Source organism: Macrosteles quadrilineatus, unplaced genomic scaffold (assembly GCF_028750875.1).
Source record: "Macrosteles quadrilineatus isolate MER2022 unplaced genomic scaffold, UCM_ALF_1.0 Scaffold_9__3_contigs__length_116548681, whole genome shotgun sequence".
Classification (NCBI taxonomy): Eukaryota; Metazoa; Arthropoda; class Insecta; order Hemiptera; family Cicadellidae; genus Macrosteles; species Macrosteles quadrilineatus.
The window spans coordinates 12,149,184-12,174,299 of NW_026542602.1; the positions used below are offsets into that span (position 1 = coordinate 12,149,184).

A 25,116-nucleotide genomic window follows, 5' to 3' on the forward strand; every position below is an offset into this window, starting at 1 on the left:
AAGCATTTTTCTGCTTTTCAATAGTAGGTTTAGAAATAGATAAAACATACTCCTCAAGAGGAGTATGTTTTATCTGCGGCGTTTAGGGGGGGGGATATTCATAAGGAATATTTATCAAATTTATAAAATAGAATTATATCAACAATAAATCTAGATTTCGCCCCCCCCCACCACTCAAGCCCAATCGCCACCACTGGGTTTAGCCAAATAAAACGATGCAATCGCTCGTCCTCTGGTTTTAAAACCGAAAAGTATAGCACAAAATATCCCTAAAATAAAGGTACTGGTAACCATAGAAAAGTAAGGACAGCGAGGAAACATTCAATGGTGAATTGGCATTCAAGTGGTATCCCTAACATCAATACAACAGAGCTCTTTAATAATATTATGTTAGTCGTGATAACATGTACAAATATTACTTTTTTACTCTAAATGGAAATTTCCATGGTTATTTATTTAAACGTTATTTATATTATGATATTTGTATTTAGGATGTATCTTTTACAAATTATCCTTAAAAATATGGTAAATTCGTGACTGATTTAACACCAAAATGCTTTTCTTTATTGCTTAAATTAGTACTTTTTATCGCACTCTTATTGTAGGCTTTTTACGCAACAGTTTTATAACAACAAAGATGATAACAATCCCCTTAACATTGGTGGAAGCACAAGTCAGATTCAATCGACTAAAAGTAAACAAGTAAAAGGTTTTAGGACATACAGCATGCAAAATAAGTAATAATGGCACACAATTATCAATTATCACTTAAATGAAATGAAATGCTTTATTTCCGTGAACATGACACATGGAAAAAGTCAAATAAACTAATACTTTTTTTAAGAGGTTGGCGGCCTCTTTTAACCTTGCATTTGCCCGACCACATAGACTAACGCTCGTACGTGGAACTGGAACGTTTACAGCAAAGCAAGGAGTGAGCCGGTGCAGTACGAAGGTGAAATGTACTGATAAATGTTAGTGGCACCAGTGACCATGATCCGAACCCACGACATCGCTGCCTTGGGCCCGAAGTCCGTGACGCTACCGACTGAGCCAACAACAACTCAAATAAAACAACTTAACACACAAAACGTATGCACGCAATTTAAACTCAACGTATGCAAACAAAATATCTATTATATTATTAAAGTGATACAATCAAATTTTATGTTAACGGTTAAGGCCATTTAACAAATAAAAATATAGGCATATGGCATATCAAAATGAAGCTTAGAGTGTGTAGATTTGCCGAAAAGTATTGACATGGACGAACTCCTTGAGCCTGCCCCCACAGGCTGATTTCCAAAGGGCTACGCCTTGCATGTTTTGGAAGTTAACATTATTCGATTAATTTAGTAAACAACAGCTGGTCAATGCAATTGACAATATAGTTTGTTTGTTTACATTTTTGTTTACTTATTTTATTATTTACTTTCATGTTCTTAAAAGAGGTGCGGTGAATGGACAGTGAAGCTTTTTCTAGCTGTTTGTTACAAGTGAGTGATTAAAAGTGTTCTAAACACAATGAATATGAGATTAACAAACCATGTATGTTGTTCGTTCCAAGAGGTTGTCACCGATCTTTAACAGTCACCATTTCATTGAAAAGTATTGTATTAAAGTATTAAAGACGTCGTGAAAGAGAGTGGCGAGTTCAGGTACAGCCGTACCCACCTCGGCCACCTTAGGACGTAAGGTATGAAGGTTCCACTGCTTTTAACATCCTTTCAGATGACAATTTCTCGAACTTGGGCCCTTTAAATAAAATATCAAATCGAAGTTGATTAAATTAATTTAATGGTGGCTTCTGTCATAGACAAAAAGATATGCTTCTGTACACCCGTGAATTAGCGGGTAGAACCTCTTGTTATATATTAAAATAAGACGATAAGAAATTTATCTGTATGATAAATTATAATAACGTACGTGGAATTAATTCTGTATGATAAATTATAATAATGGTAAAACAATAAACGTCGATAATGACAATTAATTGTAAGATATGAGAGTTTTATGGTCTACTTGAACATTTTTTTTTTAAGTCGACGAGTTTAGTTTAATAGTAGTACGTTTTCTGTGGTTTAAGTGAGTATATTTAATCTATGGTAATACGCGCCAACGAAAATTAAGACCAGAAATCAAGGCAGCCGTGCTTGTTGTTTTGTTACTGTACGAGTGTACATTCATTGTTTAATACTCAAGTCATAAGTATGTCTGTTAGAGAGGTGCTCACTATTAAAAATTATCTTAATATATAGTAAAAACTTATCGAACGTATAAGTCAGTCCAAATCATAAAAATTATCATAGTTAGATTTTTTTGCCAGGAAAAATTCACCATTTAATGCACTGCAACCCATAGTGCCGCGTTTGACTTTGGCCTACGATAGCAACCCAATCAGCATTCAACACGAGTTGACGTTGTGGTTGTCGTTGCCACGTTCTGTCAGACAAGCACAGCGCTACACTCATCTCTTCTCTTCCCATTTCGGCGTCAGAGTTTTTTGCCGGCGGTCGTTTCGTTGGTAGTTAACTGTTCGCTTCATCTCATCATCATGGTGTTAAGGGTTGTTACTCTTGTTGTTTTATGTTTAATTGGAAACATTTATGCAGAAATAACAGAAGATGAAGGAGTTCTAGTTCTGACTAAAGCTAATTTCCAACAGGCCCTTTCGGAGAATGAGTTTCTGCTGGTGGAATTTTGTAAGTAGGCCTAGTTTCTCTTTTTTATCTTAAGAGGATGTTGTCCTAGTCTATTAATTTTATACCAAGGGATTCGTCCAGTTGTCCGTCAATTATTTTGTGGGATCAAAGATTTTAAAATTGAAGTGGTGCAAATAGGGCTTAACTTAGGCTTAGAACTGATTTCATGGACTGGCTTCTTTGAAATAATTAACAAAGAAACTTAACTTAGAGACTTAGGACATCTAGATCAGAAAAACTCAACAGGTTCTTACTAGTACAAGTACAGTAACTTAGATTCCCTCGGCCTCCTGATAACGGTTATTCTGGTTAAACCGACATCCTCAAAATCTCGTTAAAACAGACCGTTTAAATGCATACTCTATACAGTAGGCTAGGGTATTTGACTTAAAATTAAGAGAGCATTGTATTTAGACACATAATCACTGGTCTCAAATCTTTCCCACGAGTACAGTTATTCCAGTACCGCCCACTTCCTGTCCATCCAGTCCGGTTAACCGATGTGCGGATAAAGAGATGTCACTTCTACCTAGTGTAGTCCGGTTAAACCGATGTCCTGTTAAAAGGTGTCCGCTTAAGAGGGAGTCTAGGCCTACTGTAGGCTATATGAAATGAGATTTTATTTTCCTTTAAGCACTGTACAGTACAAATGCAATGGGCATCGTCAAAATATATAGGTAGCCTAAACTTAGGCTAATTGTCAATATAGCCTAACATATGTGATGTGAAAATTGAAAAGGGGCCTCTTGTCGGCGATGCAACATTTTCAGTACGGCCGATTTACTTAATGTAAGGTCAAAAATATTGAATAAGTATTTGTTTTTTTTTACCAATTGTTATTGTACCTCACTTAACATGTAACAGGACAGTAAGTTACGGTATCGGTTAAATTATCAAATTGAAGATGTAATAGGTCAAAATGTCAAAATAAATAATTTTTCTAGCCTCTGCATGGTCTGAGAATAGGGACCTCTTGTCACTCAATGTTATTTCGCCATAACAACAAGCGGTCTCAAATTTCTAATAGGCATTATTAGCATTCTAATTTCTAATTTATAAACAGACTTAAGTTCAAAAAATGGATTGTCCTGCATTCTACAGAGAAATGGCCTACAACAAATTCAGTTTAAGGAGAACAAACAAAATATCTCATAAATTTTGCGGTCCCGACAGTTACGGTATCTTTTCTTATCTTATGGAGAAATAGCATATGGCCGAAAAGAGGTCCCTTTTCTGAAGTGCGAGTTTTACGACATGCTTCGATAAAACAAATAGCCTAACTTAGGCTATTTAAATGAAAACTAAGTTACAATGAGTTAAGACAAAAATTTGTATTGCCTCTAAAGAGGAAATTATCAGTTTTTTTTAATACCAAATATGTTTTTTATAAATAAAAAAAACTTTTCATGCACATTTGAAATTTTCACAATAGGCCTAGGCCTAGTTTTTCTCATGAAATGACTTTTTTCCATAACAAAATTTTGAAGTCCTATAACTTTAACAAAATAAATCGTAACCCTAGATAAGGAATGCAAATATAGCATATAACTCAAAATCAAAAATTCCCGACAAGAGGTCCCGCTTTCCACATTACATATAGGCTACAATCACTAAGTTAAAAACTTAACCTAAGTTAAGAAAACCCAAGCAAACACAGTAGGCCTATGCTAAATAGGCTTAAGGCCTATACTCAAATATTGCTCGAATGTCAGGTAGTTCTAGAATACTGATTTTGAAAAAAAAAATAAAAAAAAGTTTTAGGGAATAGAAAGTCTTTTGTATGGCATTTAAGCTGGTGGAACGTTTTCCTGACACTAATCGTGCCTTTAAGCTGGCGGTTACAAGAGTCCAGTCCATGGAGGTTACTTGCCTCTAAGTTTAACTTACGGTTACCGGTACCTGAAGCTAACTTAACTGGCTTTGTGTTTAAACATGGCTCTTTTGTCATTAGGCCCAACAGACTTATCCCTCAGTGGGTATGAGAATCACTAAAACTTAGGCCCCAGAAACGTCAGAGATCTATTTACAGATTGGGTTGATAGCCTAGGTACATTTTTTAACCTAGGCTTATAGTTGCATTTGAATTGATCACTCGGTTGACACCAGTGACATTTATCCTTTTACTTCATCTACTACGGCTGAACTGTTGCTTAACTCCCCTCATTAAGTCTTGACTTCTTCCCCTAATATCGAATGAAAATATTGATTGCCTTTTTTTCTGTCATAGCCTAAGATTGAATTTCGAAATGTTAAGTTACAGCAAGTTTGGTTAGGTTAGTTTAGAACAGTGTTCTAGGCTATAATTGATCTATATATATATAATTGATCCATAGACTAGGCCTAACTTAACTCTTAACTGTAAAAAATATTGTTTGTTAATCCCTCTATCAGTCAGATTAGCTTACCTATTGCATTTTAGTAGACAGGCTGACTTGATTTTCAAAATGTGTATTTTTAGATGCACCATGGTGTGGTCACTGTAAAGCACTGGCCCCCGAGTACGTCAAAGCTGCTGAAAGCTTGAAGAAGGCTGGTTCACCAATAAGACTAGCCAAGGTTGACGCCACCCAAGAGCCTGAACTGTCCGAAGAGCATGGAGTGAGAGGTTATCCAACTCTCAAGTTCTTCAAGAATAGCAACCCTGTCCCATACAGCGGTAAGTAAGCTTACGTGATTATTTTAACTTAGTAAAACCGAAAGGCTTTGGGTTTTAAATTATGTCAACCTACCTAAAGTAGACCTACTTGAACATTTCTTAATGGAGACACAGTAACTTATGTTCGATTTAGGCTAGTTTGGTTTCCCATTAACTTATTCAATTTTAACGGTCCTGCTATTTTCAGAGTGAGGAGGGGAAATCCGATAAGCTACCTAAATAACAACCCTTGAATTTTTATTTGGAAAACACAAGTTTAAAATGATTTTAGTTAGTTTTGTCTGTGCCTTTATAAAATTTTCAGGTGAATTGTATTTTCAGGTGATATCAAGATATTGAATCCCATGGCCACCTATTTTATAACTTTTATTGAGTTTTGTCATCTCAAACAAGAAAAATGATAACATTTTAAAACCCTAAATATAATTACTAAAATAAAAATCTTTGTAAGTTTATCAAACAAACAAAAACTAATTAGGCTAGGCCCTTAGAATTTAAAAACCTACCACTACCATGTGATTTGTTCCCACTTTTTATAAACCAGTAACTCATGTGGTTTTGTTAATTCAACTTTTTGTGCACGCAGAACAAAAAATCTCTGATTTTGTGGTATTTGTTATTGCATTTTTCACTAAGTTATCAGCCTTATTTCTTATGCTTGCAAGTGTGTGTAATTTGTGTAAATTTTTGTAATAGATCTCAAGCTAATTTTGCATTTGTCTGGGAAGACACCCATTTTCAGGGACTTGAATATATTTTAACACTCCCTTGAAGTGTGTGGAAGTAAGTAGGCATAGGTTATATCATTGTTGTAGTGTGGACTCTCAAGTTCCTTCTAAAGTAGTATGACTACTACTGTAGTATTTTGAAGCCATTGAATGTTTTTTGTTTCATTGTTACAAAAGGTGTTTTTTAAATAAATTTGAACGATATAGTAAACCTCTGGAGTTTGCCTCTAAGCTGCACGAGACAGCATTCCTCTTACTTGCATCATTTGTGAACAGAATTGGGCCTTTTGCATCTCTGTAGCCGATTTCTACTTCTTAGCTGTGTGTTTAGAAAATGTTAAAAATTATTAAATCTCCCGCTGCTTGCAAGAAGGTTAGTCATAGGCCTACATTTTTACTTTCTCTCCCTATACATAGTAGCCTATAAGGAGAAAGTATTTTTTCGTCAAAAACTAAGAGTGGATATATATCTGTTTCAACCCCCCCCCCCACAACCCAAAAAAGTGATTTTCAAAGTGATCTGTGTGTGTGGATGTGTACAGAGCTACAGACCAGACCTGTAGTCCGGTTTTGATAAAATTTGATATTTAACTTAGGTGTTAAATCGATGGTATCTCCAGGTGTTTTTAATTTTTTAAATTTTGATTTTTTATGGCGATTTTCCATGTCATGTTAATGTTCCCATGTAGTTTCCCTATAGAGAAGTAGCTAGGCCAATTACCGTAGGTGTGATATTTGCCTATATACATTATAGACTTATAACAATTTGAACGAATAGTGTTTTTGGCCTCTGAGGACATCAAAATGAAAAAGTAAATCGGCCCCGGGCCTAGGCGGTTTCACACTGGCGTCCATGGACGATAATTTCGTCCGCGGACGGATGAAATGATTGGGATGGATGCTACGCCCCTTCACATTGCGAGCTACGTTTCAAACGTCCACTCATTTACGCATGCGCATTGGGAAGTTGGCCATTCCTACTACAATCATAGATTAAACATAGGCCTACTTCCTCTTACAACTTAGTGGAGGTGTGCAAAATGTCTGAGCCTTCTGTCCCATGGTGTCAACCCGGATTTTCTGTTCCGTGGCTTGATTCAAGTACAGTAGTGATGATAGTGACAACGAGGTTGAACTATTGTACTCATTATCAAAAATGAGAAAGTGGGTTTATCCGATTAACAGCAAGCGGTAGCGATTTTGTGAATTCCATCACCTAATGAATGATCTGGAGCAAGATGAAGACAGATTCTCAACATACTTTAGATTAACGCCCAATCAGTTTGAAGAGGTGTTGAAAATTATGGATGGTGAAATAAAGAAAACCGAGAAAACTCTAGAATTCTAATGAGCGACTTTTTATTGATGATTTTTTATCTATTATTTGGGATTGTTAAATAAATAAATGTACCGAGCAATGGTAATATGGAAAAGCAATCTCACATTGTCTCATGTGCTTAAGGGTGGGCACGATTTTTCGTATATATATAATACTATAGGTACCGTACATCAATGCAGTTTCAGCTGTGGAATCAATTAATTGATAGGTCGTTAAAAATCATACAACGATATTTTGAAACAACATAATTGTTGGAAAAACCATGAGAGTAAAACTTATTACAACAAATTGTTTAATAATGAAATAGAAATTATTGAAATTAAAAAAAATATATACCCTTTAACAAACATTATAATTACTGAAAAATATGTAAAATAGGCAACAGTAGCACAGTACTATAGTTTTAGGTTAAGTTAAGTTAAATATATGAAAACAACTGAGTATATATGAATATATGAATGTATACAATTAACACTGAGGTGAGGGACAGATGCCGCGCTGCCCTAATCATGGTTTGGTGCTCAGTGCGCATGCGGGAGAGCGTGGACGTCCGCGGACGTTTTAGAAAAATCGCTCCTGGAGCGATTCCGCCAGTTCGTCCACGGATGAATTTCTGCGTCCGGGGATGGACGCTACGTATCAATGCGCGGTGTGAACGGTCCCATCTGATAACATGGGCAACGATTTATTTTTGCATCCGTCCGCGGACGAAGAAATCGTCCACGGACGCCAGTGTGAAACCGCCTTTACTGTGACGGTAATAGGCCTATCTACTTCCCTATATAGGTAAATTGGCTAAAAAACTGTAAATGTTTCTATGTTATTCTTATTGAGAATAAATAAACAGTTTTTGTTTGCTTGCTTACGGATACATTTTAATGAAATTTGGCAAATTTGTTTATTTTATTCTAAGCTATCAATATTTTATTAAAATCCCACTCATTATTTTTTCCCCGTAGCAGCTGATTTTTCAGTTAAATACTGATTAAAATTCATGTATTTAAATTGGAAATGAATCTGACAATTTTAAGGGAATATTTTGAGTTGAGATCCAGCCAGGTAAATGGAAATTTGCCTAGTCTGCAGGTTTGTTGCGATTTCAAGGCGCTCATGATTACAAATAACGCCTAGGGCTCTATAGGTGTAGTTAATTACTAGTGGTGTGACAATTAATCATTGTCTTATATTTATAGTAGGCCCTACAATCTAGATGAACACAAGTAACTTGATTTTGCTATTCTAAAACTGTGATTGTGATTAGCTACACCACTTCATACTCAAAATTAGAATAGCATCAGGTAGGCTACAAAAAGTTTTCATCATTTAAACATTTCTGTGTAAGCTTAATACATGTAACTACATTTACGAATGCGAGATACTAGTATGTATGTAACATTACAAGTTTGTTGTCAGTTATGTTCTATTTGTGTTCTGCACATGTGGTGTGGATATTAACACCTGTGCAGGTGTACTCTGCCATGTTTTACGACATGGTGTTGATGTGTCCCCATTATACAACTCATTATTGCAACTCATACCACATTCATACTCGTTACAATACTCATCGCGCTAGCTTAATTCCTAGTTAGATACTTTAAATAAAAGGTTGTTAAAAATTACTTAAATTAATAAATTGTAAAATGTAGTACGCCTAATTGTTAACAATACTTGTAGGCCATTTTGTATTTATTTGTGCTGGCTAAAAATAGTTTATTGAAATTAAAGACGTTGAAGGTTGAGAGGCTGTCCATAAATGGGCCGGTCAAAGTCAAAGTGGTGTAAGTCAATTTTTGGCAAAAATGAGTCAAGTCCATATTTTGATTCCTTGTTCACTGATTCATCTTTTGGCACAATGAGCTAAGTCATAGTTCATTTCTAGCGTCACTAGGAGGCAGCACTTTACTGTTCCACATTGTGTTGGTATGAAACTGTTTCAAAGCAAAGTGATCCAAGTCTGACTTACTCCACTATGCCTTACAACATTATGTCTCTTTTTTGGTATAAACACATGACTTATGTGAAGTAAGCAAAGTGGCCCAAGTCTGACTTACACCACTGTGTTTGGAACTAGTTACTTACAGCTGGTCTGGTCACACAACTTCCAAAAACAAACCAAAAACAAATTCCATGTAACTTCTATGACACGTGAGGAGTTTAAATCAGCAAAAGCTATGTAATGCAGTGACCCAGAGAACTAAAAATGAGGATAAAGGCAAATTTAGTTGGTTAAAAACTCAATGGATAAGGTTTTTAAGGGAAGAACCTTTCAAACTGTTCTATAAGGAAGCAATACAAGAAGATGTACCTTTTAACAGTGTTTCTCTTGTCTGGTCAAATCATAAAAAGAAAAAGCCTTATTTCTCTGAACAGGTATCTGGTCTAATTGGCCATGCCTCTATGAAGCACCTCTACCAGTGACAAAGGGAAAAAACAAAACATGACAGAGCTGTTGCCCTACATACCACCAATTTATCATGCTTATTACCAGTGTTTGATTGCCAGTGATAGTGTCGAGGACATTGGTCCTCTAGAACAAGTGAATGACGAAGAGGACGATGGCATATAACATGTTGAAAATAATTGAGGACATTTCTATGAAGCACTTTGAGGACAATTTTAAATTTTAGTAACAAATTGTGTTAATAAAAAAAATCTTTGTAACAATATTGACTTTTATTGCTCATTAAACTCAATTACTCTGATCCATTTTATTTTTTTAGCAAAATGGTGTAAGTCATATTTTTTCATCTATTTTTTTTAAATTCATAAGCACAAAGATTTAAAAGTAAAAGTGAACTAAGTCACCCTTTCAGGTAAAGTGGTGTAAGTCTGACTTAGACCATTGTTGTGAACATATACTTTAATGAGAATGAATATCAAAATGCACAAATTATTTAAGGCAAAGTGGTGTAAGTTTTTTTAAACACTAATAAATTTTAAATAAACAATTATTTTTGTACATTCTTAATTTAGGGAGGTAATAACATATGGTCTGTACCATGTGTCAAAAAATTTCCTCCAAAATCCAAACTACTTTGACGTACGACAATTTTGTAAATAAAACCGTTTATCTCAAAACTATGATTTTTGACTTACACCACTTTGACTTTGACCGGCCCAAATATGGTAATATCCTAAATTGTATTAGTTTCTAAAAATATTTTATAATTGTAATTTTTTTATTTTATAAAAAAATATTTAGATGGTTGATTTCCTACTGATATTCTATAAAGCCTTGAAGAAGACGTCAGTAACTTAAATTTTTGTTGTGTAAATCTGTTTTTCACTGTTCAACTTATCAATGTGTTAATAAAGAAATGCTGATTACAACCATAGAATAAACATTGTTGATAATGATGTATTTGAACTATGTTAAAGAATATGCTTGAATGTTACCATGATTATTTTAGTAGTTAGGTCATGCTACTTTGGTCTTTTGGCCTTGAGGTGTATCACCTCTCAACTTAGTCCATCAACCTTAGGCTCTTAGTGAATCCTAACAACTGTAGAAACACTCATTTATTTTTTCCTTTAGCCTCGTGGTCGCCTTTTCTAGGAAATGCAACCTTCTTCAGACTAGAGCTGGGCCCGTTGTACAAAATCAGCTGTGCTTCTTTAATGGAGTAATGTCCTGTTTAACAGCCCTACTAGTTTGCTGAATTCCCCTTTTGTTGGCTCAGAATTAGTTTCTTCTGGGATTTTAATTGTATAATTCTTCTGTTGGGCTTCCACACGTGAGCTTTCAGGCCTTTCTTTCAGTTATGTTTACAGCTCCCCGTGAGCAATGCCTACAAGAATATCATCAGAGAATCCATCTGATGTGAGAGATTCAATGTGATTTTAAACATAACATATTATTGCACAAATTGATGATATGTTATAGGAGGACGTTCTGCCAACGACATTGTGTCATGGCTGACTAAGAAGACTGGACCACCAGCCAAGGTCATTGAGAGCCTGGAAGATGCTAAGGCTTTCGTTGACAGCGCTGATGTCACTATCGTTGGATTCTTCAAGGTAATCCTTGTTAACAAGCCTATTTTGTCTGTTATATTAGGAATCGTTGATTTCCTGAAACGAGTAGCGATTTTGCTACATTATATTATGTGTCTCAAAGGATTAAGTAATATTTAAACAGAGCAAAAGATAAATGATTGAATGTTTGAGTACAGACAAATATTTGATTTCTTACAATAAAGTGTTTGGTTGTTATGTAATGTTGATCATGGAGTGTGTCTCAGGCATAAATGATGCTAAAAACGGGTCCGCGGAATTGGCTAACTCTGGAACTCGCTAACCCCATGTTAAATGCCCTATCTTCAAATTTGGTCGATGAGAGGAACTCGCTAACTTGTTCGGTTTCGGAATTGGCTAACTCCGGAACCCGCTAACCCGCTCTAGAGCCGGGTTAGCGAATTCCGTCCTCGTACGGAAGTCGCTAACTCGGTCCCTCGGCGGAACTCGCTAACTCCCAATCAGAAGCCTCGCGGGCCGTCCAATGGGAGCCAAGCACGAATATTTTTGGCCAGTGTTGCCGAAAGTGTAGTACCTATATCGTATCGGCACCATAATGTCGTATCCTACGATTAATTAGGAGTAAGAGCAACGTAGTCGATAAAATAAATATATTTAGAAGTATGTTTAACCACAGAGAAGTTCTTATGATTATTAGGGTGGAAAATGCATTATAGTCTTACCATAGACTTACCAACACAAGTAAACTTTACATCCCATTGTAAACTTTGAAGCTCGTTTTTCGTGTCTAGTTCATGTCCGGTGACACTGATCGCTAGTGTCGACAAAATTGTGTTTCTATTATTTTATAGTTAACTTCATGATTTCTTCCTTACTGTTTGGTTATATAACTTGGGGACGTGTTATTAGTTGTGATTAGAACGTTTTATTTGGTTAAACGAGGTTTTAAATTACTGAAAACAAGAAACAATTGTAAACAAAACACGACCTCTAAAGACAGTGCACCGGACAAAACTATATAACAATACAACTGTCTTCAGATCATCCATAAGGATGAGAAATGTACTAATATAAGGGAGTATGTTTTATATGTGGGATTCTTACTTAAATAGTAGCTTATTGGTATGAAAAAGATAAAAATGCACATTTAATTTGGATCTATTACATGTTATGAAATATCTATTTTCGTAGTCCGCCATTTGTTTCTTTTATTCGAAGGTAAATACCATTTTGTGAACTTCTGCAAATAAAATTTTTGAGTTCGTATTTTATATACTGGGTTTGTAGTAACCTTAAATCATAAATCATAATAAAATTTACACTTTAAACTTCATTACAGAATTACATTGTAGTGGTTATGTATTTTTAAATAGAGCTATTGAATTTAAATAAATATTTATCAATACATTATAAAGTGGTAGGCCTAATGTATTCATGGATTGCATTAAAAGTTAGTCTATGCATAAATACAACTTGTAAATTTCTTTTATCGTAGGCTATTAGTGTAGAACCCGGGTCATCCTCTTAATTTTGTTGAATTAATATTAATTTTACGTCTTTCAGTAGGCTTACTTTTTAAAAGTCTGGAGTTTTTTTCCAGGCTGATTCTATCTTATCCAAAAACAAAGCTATTGTCTATTGTGTAGCTCAGTACTGGGAAACGGTGAACCGAGCAATGGCTTGGTATAGTTTATATCGTTTGTGAAAGCAATATAAAGGAAACCCAACACTCAAATCAGGAAAATCCGTCAATTAGTTTATTAAAAATCGTGAATTAAAATAACCCTGTCACGTTTTATTATATGAATATTATATCTTCTCCTATTTTTTACTAGTGGTGCTTAGGTGTACAATCTAAAAACTGTTTTAAAACATGTAACATTATTGCTAAAAAATTCAACACATTTTAGAATTAGGCAACTATTTACTAGTAGGCCTACAATGCTTTGGTTCAAACTATTACGCCTAGATAAAAACTTAGTATATGTCATCATATTTGTACACGTAAGATGGACGGTTCAACGACGAACATTTAATTTAAAATCTATGAATTAATTATGAAAGTTACGATGGTTGATGACTGTATTAATTAATGGTTTTGGTTTATTACGACATTACAATTAAATCTGTTTTCCGTGTTTAAGAACTTGCGTGTATTTTAGCTTATTTTCGTAGAGGTTTAATTATTAATTACCAATTAAACTAAATTTTGAATATTTTTCATATTCTATTATTTTCTTTTATACTGATGACATTTATATTTAAGATCGAAATCATAAACATTTAACTGGCCATTGTACAGTTTAATAAAAAACACTTTTTCATGATTTTTTAATTGTCTTTTAATTACTTTGGGCTAGTTATCTGTTAAAAGTGGAATTGATAACAAAAAAATAACATTTACTGTATCTTTATAGACACTGACATTTTGAAATACGGCAGTGTACGATTATTTTGTCGTACAAGGTTGGCAACGCTCCGAGCAGTGGGCGCGGCCGGGTTAGCGACTTCCAGAGTTAGCGAATTCCGCCGCGAGACAAAATCGAGTTAGCGGGTTCCGGAGTTAGCCAATTCCTGACTGAGACGGTTAGCCAGTTCCAGAGTTAGCCAGTTCCGCCACACGACCGAGTTAGCGAGTTCCTGAGTTAGCCAATTCCTACGTCTCCTAAAAACTTTTGCTTTACAATAAGTCATATATTTGACAATTTTGAAAACTGTAATTGTATTTAAACATCTTATTGGGTTAATAAGATATATTTGTGGAAATTTTCAATATTTTCCTGGACAATTATTTCTATTAGGTAAGTATTTTCAAGTTGTTCCAAGTTTGAGTTGGTAGTAAAAATATTTATTTTTGAAAATATTTTTAAACTAAGAGTTGTTGATAGGGATTTGTTTTTAGGGAGTGGTAAATGAATTTATGTCTTAATTTCAAACCTGTGTTACCCTCAATAGCTCCCATTGTAGCATTTCATAAAGTGGGCCCTTTTTTTATTCCAGTCAAATATATTGTTTCCACTGTATCAGTTTCCTAGTGCCATTCATTGTAATATAATCAAAGATATAACAAGGAAACATTATTTAATGTGGAGCGATACATGAAATAAACTTCATTACTCAGAATATCTTTTGTACAGAGGAAACTAGTGTTATCAGTTATCAGACTATTTATTGCCCTGGCTCGATATGTCCTGATTGCTGTCATCTTCTGTGGGAACAAGTATATTTGCTTTACAGATAAGCGGTGAATGCCGCCACCATGTTCAAACCTGTAAATTATGTTACCTTGGGAAACCGTCTGGAGTTCAAAGTCAACTACAATTGAATTCACTGAACTTTTATTCATGGGTCGAGAATATTGAGAACTTTGGAAAACATTTTTTGAGGGAATAATTTGACAAAGATTTACAATTTGTTTATAAATTTATTTTAGGGTAAGAAATAATAGGGATGACAATTAATACCTAGTTTATTTGTAGGATTGTTGCAACATTTCATTTTGAGATTTAGATTGGCCTAAGCCTAAAACACCATCGGTGAAATGTGTTATTGATTTCTACTCTGAAATTAGATTTTGTATTGAACTCAAGTATATTAAGATTTAATCATAAATCATACCATATTCTTGTATTGTGGAAGAAACATTGTTTGACAGTGATTCAAGAATTAAAAGACTTTTATATTATTTTTTTCTGCCTACAAGTAGTAACTAGTAACATATTTCAGATTGATTGTACCAGTATACATTCATTTATTGTATTCAGTTGTATAGCTTCTTATAAATAAAATGATATTTCCCCAAAATTTCATAAACAGCTCTGTAGGGTACTACATGCAACAAACTATTGGTAGGTTGACAAATAAATATTCATTCTTAGATCAACTCATTTGTACACTGTTTCAACTGAACCTGGTTGTTGGTCATTATTGTTTGAATGTGAAGTGGGAATTGGGTGTCACTTGACTGTCATTTGGCTACAAGCTGTATTGGATACTTTGGCACTTGTAAATGTTTTGTTCTATTTATAAAAGTACAATCACGATATTTACTTAGAACTGCCTACGTAAAATATTTGCAAATCCTAGTTTTCAACGTCTTCACCATTTTAATATGTACAGTAGTTTACTGAGTTTAATAAAAAAAGAAAACTTAAGTAATAATCAAATACTGGGGATTCAAACATTACGTTTATATGTTTAGATTAGGCAGAATGTTGTGTGATATAAATAAAACAGTTTAGTATAAAAACGCTTAATTTTATAGGCCTACACGTTTCTTTTGTAAATTGTTCCCAACAAATAAAAAAGCTGGAAATTGACATTATATAACCTACTTTGAACATTTTAAAGGACTTTTTAATAACTTTCCAATTTTTACATAAATCATAGGTGAACATTAAGGGGATGTGCCTCCATCTATAGGCCATTTTATAAAATATTTTGACTTTTTTCAAAAGTGACAAATTTTTATTCCTTAATTATTACTGAACATGTATGCAAAGTTTTATTTGATTTGGAGAATTTTTTCAGTGATTTTTATAATAAAATTGAAGACGTTGCGCCTAGCAACAATAAGTAGAAAGAAAACTTTAAACGGCGTTTTCTCAAAACTACGTTTTTTCATTTACTACATTTACGTAAGTTTGAATAACTTTAAAACTACTTATTATTTTTCAATGAAATTTTTACCAGACGTTCTTAATAGTATTTAGAAGGTTTGTGTGTATAGAGAACATCCTGCAATAATTTATTCCTATAAAATCTTATGTTTTACATTAAAAATCTGATCTTTTCGTGTAACATTTTTCATATTATTGTAAAAAGGTCTACTAAAGCTGCATTTGTTGAGTTACCATAGTTTCAATACACATAAATGTTCATTGTTATGTGGGAAAGTAAAATATGTTTACTTTTTTACATTATGTTGATAAACAAAAAAGTTATTCAAAACTGAAATTTAAAAAAAAATTCTTACAATTTTGAAATTTACCCCAAAGTGACCAAAAATTGATTTGGATAACATTATTTCTATATATAAATCCTCTAATTTGGTAAAATAGAAACAGAATAAACCCACAAAAGCCATTTAAAATAAATAATTTTAAAAAAGTCTTAGAAGGAGGCATATCCCCTTAATACGCTTACAACTTACAAGCCATGTTTTACAGTACATCCGTAACATTTAAAAGACTCCATTCTAATTCAGGGCTCGAGTTGTTTTTGAAAATAAACATCATTATTAGTATATTTATACACAATTTCTAACAAATATCCTGTATATTTGTTGCTAGTTATTTTACTAATAGCTCATTTTAATTTATAGCCAGACGCAGTTCAAATCTGAATTCCTATTCTGAGGCAGAAAAGTTGAAGATCCAGTCAAATTAAAACATTCATTGGAATATTCAAATTTAAAAATTTTGGTTGTTATTTGACACAGATATAACATTCTTTTGTTACTTTGTTATACAGTGTAAAGTTTATGGGAACATTCTATCAATTAATTCCAAATATAAAGAAGAATTTTAAATTACAAACTGTATAATTTGCAATAAAATTATGAAAATAATGATTTGCTTCATTATTGTTAGTGTTTTGTTGTGACTGATTGGTTAGGTATTTGTAAAGTGAATCACACATTAAATACTTAAAGTGATAGGCTACACAAATTTTTCTGCCATATTGTACTAAATACATAGGCCTATTTGAAAGCTATAGATTCAAAATAATTCTTTTGAGTTAAAATATATTTAGCTTTCAAGCCAAAATTTTTTTATTCTGTGGATTTTTAAAATTAATGTCATGAATTTTGTAACTGAAAATTCTGCTTTTTATGCACTAACCACTAACAACATAAACAAAGATTCCTTTACATTTACAAATGATTCCTTTAATTGTATCACAAAGCAATGATAAATGGCACATTGCCAAGCCAGATGTGTTGAAGGCTAAATCAAACAAAGTACAGTCATGAAAATTTCCTCATTTTCTATTTTAAGAATCCTTATTCATTTCTAAATACAAGGCCAGAAGGCCAGTAGAGTTATTTAAAAAAAGGAAAGAAAGGCCATTGTTGATAGTTTTAGGATTTGGAAGCCATTGTACAAATTTGATAGTTTTTAAAAATATTGACGGGAATGTGGTTCAGTGTTACTAAAGTTGTTAAAAATCATCTTAATTTCATGGAAACCGCTCTTTGTATATATCTGCACGAAACTGAGTCAATGTAATTTGAAGTAAAAGAATAGCTGTACATAGTCACTGCAACTTTGGAAATTGTCCTATCTTAAAAATTAAATCATGTTTGTAGGTAAAGGCTCTCTCAGTCAGGTTAGTGAACCATGAAATAACGTACTTGTTGGACGTTTACGATTAACAAATTCTTTATAGAATTAACTAACACTCGTAGGCTATTTTAAACCTACTAACACATTTTTAAATAATGCACAATCTAAAGCCGGTTTTACCTAGGTGCGAAACGCGGAGAGCCTCTTGTCTCAGGTAATTTGATGATACTGTTTTCCTAAAAAACGCAACGAAATGCCATGTTAAATTGCTATTCCGCATTCCGCACCTAGGAAAACCCGGCTCAAGTTGATAATTTAACTAATATTGTGCGAAGAATTAATTTGTATTGTCTTGACAGGATGACAGCTCAGACTTGGCCAAGGCTTTCAACGGAGTGGCTGACGCATTGGACGACTATGTGTTTGCCATCACCTCCAACGCAGACTTTGCAAAGGAGCACGGCATCGAGGATGAACAAATTGTCCTGTTCAAGAAGGTAATCTTCTTGAATATCCTACCAATGTGTTGTGACCCTGGATTTCTTATCAGCATTTTGTCACATATAGTAACAATTAAAGTTCAGTAAAATCAAGTAGCATCAGAGGTGTTATTTTTTAATTTGATGGCCGTTGAATAAACCATTTTAATATATAAGCAGCAGAATAAAATCAACAACTTGTGAATGCCAACATTACCTGCAAAATTTAAATTCCGTGACTAAAGTCTTGGAAGGACGTGTGCAATTTAAATAACTTTTTGGTATATGATACCAGCTACGGTGTACAGCATTACCACATGTGTTTGATTTTATAGTATTTGATCATATGCAGGTAGAGTTCGATGCATGATGTATAACCCAGTGTCTACTGTAAAACAAACTTAACAAGATCAAAATTGATCCGTCTTATTTTTTACTAATTCATTTTAGATTTGGTTCATTTATGAAAGTGTCTTGACCTCTTGTGTTTTTGTTTCAGTTTGATGATGGCAAGTCAGTGTACGAAGGCAAGGCTGAGGTGGACGCTGTCAAGAAGTTTGTACAGACAGAGTCCTTGCCTCTGGTGGTAGAGTTCAACCATGACACGGCCCAGAAGATCTTTGGCGGAGACATCAAGAGCCACCTGTTGTTGTTCCTCAGCAAGGCTGCTGGACACTACGAGGACCTGCTCGTCAACGCCAAGAATGTGGCCGCGCCCTTCAGAGACCAGGTACTTGGCTGTTATGTAGCCTGATCATTCATTTTGGTTTTTGGCATTTAGAAACACAAGTTGAGTTCATTACAATCTCCATTCTAAATATCTTAAGGAAGGTTCAAATAACCAAACATTTTTTGCAAGGAAATATAGAGTCTATTTGGCTCAACAGGTATAGGCCAACTTATTGCATTGCAACTTCATGAATTCTTAGTTTGGTAAAGGCCTATTTGATATGTTACATCATTACAATTTACAATTAAAATATTTTAGTTTGGTAACAGTTTAAAGTGTATTGCATTTTTTCCTCGAAAATGCCTCTCGACGGGCAATAAAACGTAGCGGGGCTGTGTCATTATGAAAACAACCGCAACCAAAATGCAGTGGCCCTATAATAGAACTACATCATCAGCAATAAAACAGTGGCAGTCAGCATCTGAGCAACCTTATCTATTGGGCTACAAATGCGCCCTGACACTATCCCGAGATGACTTTTATTTTACAATTAGCCCTCTGGCACCGACCTGTGTTGCCTGTACAGCGAAGCATTTTGACAAGGAGAAAGCCGACCGGAATGTCTCTCATTTTTCCCTGTGCTGCCACAAGGGTAAAGTTCTTTGCCATTATTTATACCGTCACCATTCATACTTGACAAGTGTTTGATTCCGAGCAACAGGTACATAAGTTATTTTGCACTTTTTACTACACTTTTTTCATTTGCAGATCCTGTTTGTTTCCATCAACGCTGATGAGGAAGACCATGGAAGAATCCTTGAGTTCTTCGGCATGAAGAAGGACGAGGTTCCCTCAATGAGAATCATCAAGTTGGAAGAAGACATGGCCAAGTACAAACCTGCCAATGCGGAACTGGAGTCTGACAACATTAAGAGCTTTGTACAAGACTTCCTTGAAGGAAAACTCAAGGTTGGTTGAGACATGTGACTAGAATCCAAAAATTTAGGGATTATATGATTCATTTATAAGTTGAGTTGTTTAAAACTTAAAGGTTGTAAAGTGTAGCATTAAGATGGATTAATTTGAATATTTTATGATTCCCACATTATCATATAGACTTGTATAGATCAGACTTATTAGGCAGTTGAGGCTACAACAAACAATTTGGAAGAATGTCCTAATGAGTCCATTAGAGGGAACAAAACAACCTAATAACATCATAAATGAGTTCAATCTGATTTCTGATAGGACCAAAGTTAATTAAAGCATACACTTTAGACTGAACAAAATTAGGCTCTATAGCTGAAAATGTATTGATTATTTTTCCACAAATCAGAGGATATGTTATGCCTATAATTAAGTAAAATGTAAAATATTTTTAGCATATCAAGTTTGGTTGATTTTTTTCATATTTTTGTCCTGTAGTTGTACTGGTATAAGTATCTGAATTTAGGGATGACAATTAATTGTTTGTTTGTTGCAGCAACATCTGCTCAGCCAGGATCTGCCTGATGACTGGGACGCCAAGCCTGTCAAGACCCTGGTTGCCACCAACTTTGACGAGATTGTGTTCAACAAGGACAAGCTGGTCTTGGTAGAGTTCTACGCTCCTTGGTGTGGACACTGCAAGCAGCTCTCTCCCATCTACGATGATGTAAGTGATACATTACAACTATGACTAAGGGGTTAATCCCAAAGAAGAAAGAATCACCTTCAACTTATCATTCACCTTAATTACTTAGACAGCCCTTTACAACAACTGTTTATTTTAAATTGTGAAGAAATAGGAATAAACTTAAGAATATTAAAGAAAGAAATGTTTGGGCACCCATCCCAGCTTTTTAGCTTTCATTATGTGGAATTAATTTCAAAAGAGATGGAGTTCATAGCTAAGAAAATTAGATCTATATCAGCATATACCCAATACATACCCAATAAAAGGTCTAAAAACATAACACTGATATTTCCTCCTAATTTAGGACTATTCAGTCTACAATAAAGTGATTGTAGATGACCCAAGTAGGTTGTAGAGGAATGTCAGTTAAAAGCTGAAGATTGGAGTGAACTGAACTTGCAACACGTTTAGTGCGGTTGCGCGATGGCCAGCCATGACCGGTGGTGGGAACAGCTAATGCGCTGCTAGTTGAGTCCGCAAAAACTTTTAAATTTAGTTTCATCCAAATGAGAGGCATATTGTAGCATGTAAGCCTAATACGGTCCAGTCAATGTGGACGTTGTCTTACAAGAACTTGACAGATGAGCACTAAACAAAACTGCTAGCAGGCCGGAGGGAAAAAGCAAGGGTAAAAAACCTGGGTGTACCATAAAAAATATCGCACCAAAGGCGTCAAACACAATTATGAGGTTAGGTTCCTTCCACAATGCTTCAGTACAGTAACCATCATTATTCTATTCTATTTCACTAATTCCAAAATCCCACACTACACTAAATTTGGAAAGTCCCCACCACCGATAAAATAATCAGATCTGATAACGAATTATACTGGTTTGAAGTGTAAAATTGGAGAATTAAGCGGCAATCAGACACTACGTGTCCCGTGCGAGGCTGAGCTCACACTGAAGCAAGGCTGTTGGCATGGAAGGAAGATTCCTTCCCCGTCCCATTTGTGCCGGTTCCGTGGATCGAGATTTCTCACCCCACACGCTCCACCTGTTACTAGAATAGTTAACGAATAAAATGAATATCGACATTGAATATCTACATGTTACTAGAAGAGTTAACTAGTAAAATGAATATTACACTAGTTACCCTGTACGTTTATGTACTAATAAACATGATTTGATTTGATTTTTGATTTATAAAAATATCTACTTCCAAAGTAGAAAAATACCTTGTTGGATAAATTTATATTTGTGTTTTTCTTCAATTTTTCAGTTGGGAAAAGAATTTGAGAGCAGAGACGATGTTGTGATTGCCAAGATTGACTCCACGGCCAACGAGCTTGAGCACACCAAGATCACCAGCTTCCCCACACTCAAGCTGTACACCAAGGGAGACAATAAGGTAAGTTTTGACTTTAATCAAACAGATTAATTTTAAAGTGTTTCAATTTGTAGTAGGTTTGATTTTTAAGCGTCGTTAGCTGTGTCGAAGATAATTTAAATTTACAATGGACTCTCTCTGGTTAACCTTTTCAGGAACTGTCAGAAGCTTTGAACAGTTGTGTATTAAAACCACACAACATATCTGCAATGTTAGTAAACTACAGTATTGTGACTGAACAATAAAAGGAATAAAAAATCAACAGTGCTAGACAAACACTTTTGATTACAAAGCAGCTTGCATGTGTGAGCACCTGAGTCATGCCTAAGCGGCTGTTGAAACCAACCATGAGTAAATAAATATCCACCTAATATCTGACAAAGTAGAAAATGAAGTCCTCCTGCTTCCTCACCTTGACCGGATATCATTTAGACTTAAAACAAATATTTGTCATCAGATTTTAGTGAATTTAATTGTTGAATTTTTATTGCATAAAACTGACTGCTGTTTCACTATTGACTAGTAAAAGCCAAGCTCATTCCTTTTTTCATTGTCAGACAATATAGAAATTACCAGGCCAATGCATAGGCTATGTTCACTAAGCATGTTACATGTTTCTAACTGCATGTTTTACATGTTTTACTGAGAGTTTGTGTTTGTTCACAGGCTATTGAGTACAGTGGAGAGAGAACATTAAAGGGACTGACTGCTTTCATCAACAGTGGTGGAGTGGAGGGTGCTCCAGGCCAGGTAACTATCATTACTGCTTACCTTCAACTAACATATAGATTCAAGGATTTGATTTTACAATTACCAAAAATAAATAATAGGTTATAGTTTATGGCGTCAATCCTATTACAGTTGATGTACAGATGATATGTGTCTATGTAAACCTAACTATTTTGTTTTATTACTGTCATCCATACTGTGGGCAATAGTAGATCAAAATAATGACAATACCAAACAACAATATCAAATATTGACAATTAAGTTTTTTTACAATAAGCTGTGCCATTAATTTATAAAAGTCATTTTTCTATGTTCACAATATGCACCCTTGTTTGTTGTTCATATCAGAATGTCTGTATGGCTTCGGTTTAGATATTTCATGTCCTCTGTTAACTGTGTATTGTAACTTAACTTTGTCTTGCTGCATTAGATCTATTCGGAGTGGAAATTGGATTAAAAAAGGATGACATTTATTTGTAATATGCTATTCCAAAGGCTTGTAATCAGATAAACCATAAAATTATTGAGTGAGATGTATTAACTTGTAATATTATCACACATTTTGGAAAACTAAAATTACATTGTAATGCTACAATTATTGTAATGATGAACATCTAGTGAGTTGTGTTGAGACTTTGCAATGTTGGTAGGCACAAATATTAGACAAAAACAGTTGGATTCTAAAGGTTCTACTGTAATGTGCTGTTTGTAAAAAATGTAATGTTGTTCCAGGCTGAGGCTGAGGAGGAGGATGAAGACGACGACCTTCCCAAGAAGGACGAGCTGTAAGCAGCTCTGCCAGCGACTGCCTGAGACTAAACATACTTGTACATAAACTTACAGAACGTTGTTGTGGTTGTGTTAAATTTGGACTCGAGAGTGACGGATGACTCCCAACATTTAGTTACGGTTGCAACGAACGATCGTTCCGAGAAGGATGTACAGGATACTCCATAGTTCCAAATAATTCATTCCAATGTTTAGGATAACCGTGAATTTTTAAAAATTATATTTTTTCATACAGTTATAATTGTACTCCAAACTATTTTTATCGTGTGGGTGTGTGAGCGTTTGTCTTGGTACACTTCTAATTTTGTAAAAAGCACAAGTTAACTAGACCAGGGTGATCGGTTCAAAGAGGTCTGTAGGTTTATTTTGTTTTGTGTGATCTAAAAGGTCGGTTATTTATGTAGTACAAATTTGAGTGACATCACGAATTATTTGTACCTGCTTGGAAGAATTGAGATTCTTGATTTTTAGTTTTTGTAGTTTACGCATGGTTTTCTTATGAATGTCCCACTGTTTTGTAACACTTAGCAGGGTGTTGTATTTATTCCTAATTGTCTTCCGCAGCAAAATATATTTTAAGATTATTTTACTTGATAAGTTGATAATTGCATGTTTCGTTACTGTACAATTTCAATCCTACAGACCTCTACTCAAGATGGTGCATTTCGATTGAGTAGAATATTTTTTACTTATTAATTTATAGTTTTGTATTTCAGTATAATTAATGTTTTGGATTATATTCTGTAATAATGTTAATGCCATAAAGATTTCGAGATCTGTTTTACTGTTATAAATAGTTTATGGTTTTGTTAATAACTTAAATACATCAAAAACTGTGATGCTGTATCCAAATAATTTCTGAAATAAAATCTTTTTTTAATTAAGTTCTGATTGTTTTACTTTCAGAAAACCCGTAGAATTTTGTAGTATACAATAGTAGTACTAATTATAATCAGGCTAGTCTTTACTCTTTCAAGTTTAATTGGTAAAGATATGTACTATGTATGTCCATAAAGAATAAAAGAAAGTAATATATGCAGTTTAGTATTTCAAATTTAATATCTAGATATTAGTGGTGGTATTGGACATTGGTGCACTTTTAACATACACTATTGTAGACCAACCTACATAATATACCCTATTAGGTTCCATGGTCAATAAATATGCTGCGATAATTTATTGTGCTTATATTTAGCACATATTTTCACTCAAAAATAAACTGATAACATTTCTTTGCTTGGATACACAATTAGATAGCAGCCATAGGTCAAAAGTAGCTAAAATGGCCAACCAAATGTGCAATTTTAAAAGAATACACCCTGTCACATTACATCCCTGTCCGCTATTGATTACAGAAGATGCATCTCTTCCATCAAAATGTGAGGACCATGATGTGATTTTAACTCCTGATTTACTGAGCTGTCTCCAGGCCAGAGAGAGACGGTGAATTTGACTCTCGGCTTGGGATGTCTTTAAAGATCTAATAATCATAAATCAACAACTCTTAGCTTTGAAAGCAGAACCAAAGCCCCTTGCCATTCAGGTTTGTCACTTAGCTGCACATGTAGATGTAAGGCTATTTTTCACTAGCTAAAGCTAAACATATTCTTTTGATTTGTTGGTTGAATTTGACATAAACCGACATTGACGCTGAAAGAGATAATTACTGGATTGGGGAAATTAAACATCAAAGAAAGATTGAATTGTTTGATCAGATTTTAATGTTAAATAATTACAAATGGATACTTCAATAATTCA

The 25,116-nt window shown here is 34.3% G+C and overlaps 1 protein-coding gene across 1 annotated transcript; it reads left to right on the plus strand.

Annotated features, from left to right (window-relative positions):
- Positions 1-2,459: 2,459 nt before the first annotated feature.
- LOC129002491 (protein disulfide-isomerase-like) lies at positions 2,460-24,242 on the plus strand. Its single transcript, XM_054430335.1, has 10 exons — positions 2,460-2,702; positions 5,161-5,358; positions 11,309-11,442; positions 18,047-18,184; positions 18,666-18,896; positions 19,605-19,805; positions 20,320-20,490; positions 21,733-21,861; positions 22,507-22,590; positions 23,302-24,242. Exons 1-10 carry the CDS (start codon positions 2,555-2,557, stop codon positions 23,356-23,358), a joined length of 1,491 nt encoding a protein of 496 aa, XP_054286310.1. The 5' UTR covers positions 2,460-2,554; the 3' UTR covers positions 23,359-24,242.
- Positions 24,243-25,116: the final 874 nt, after the last annotated feature.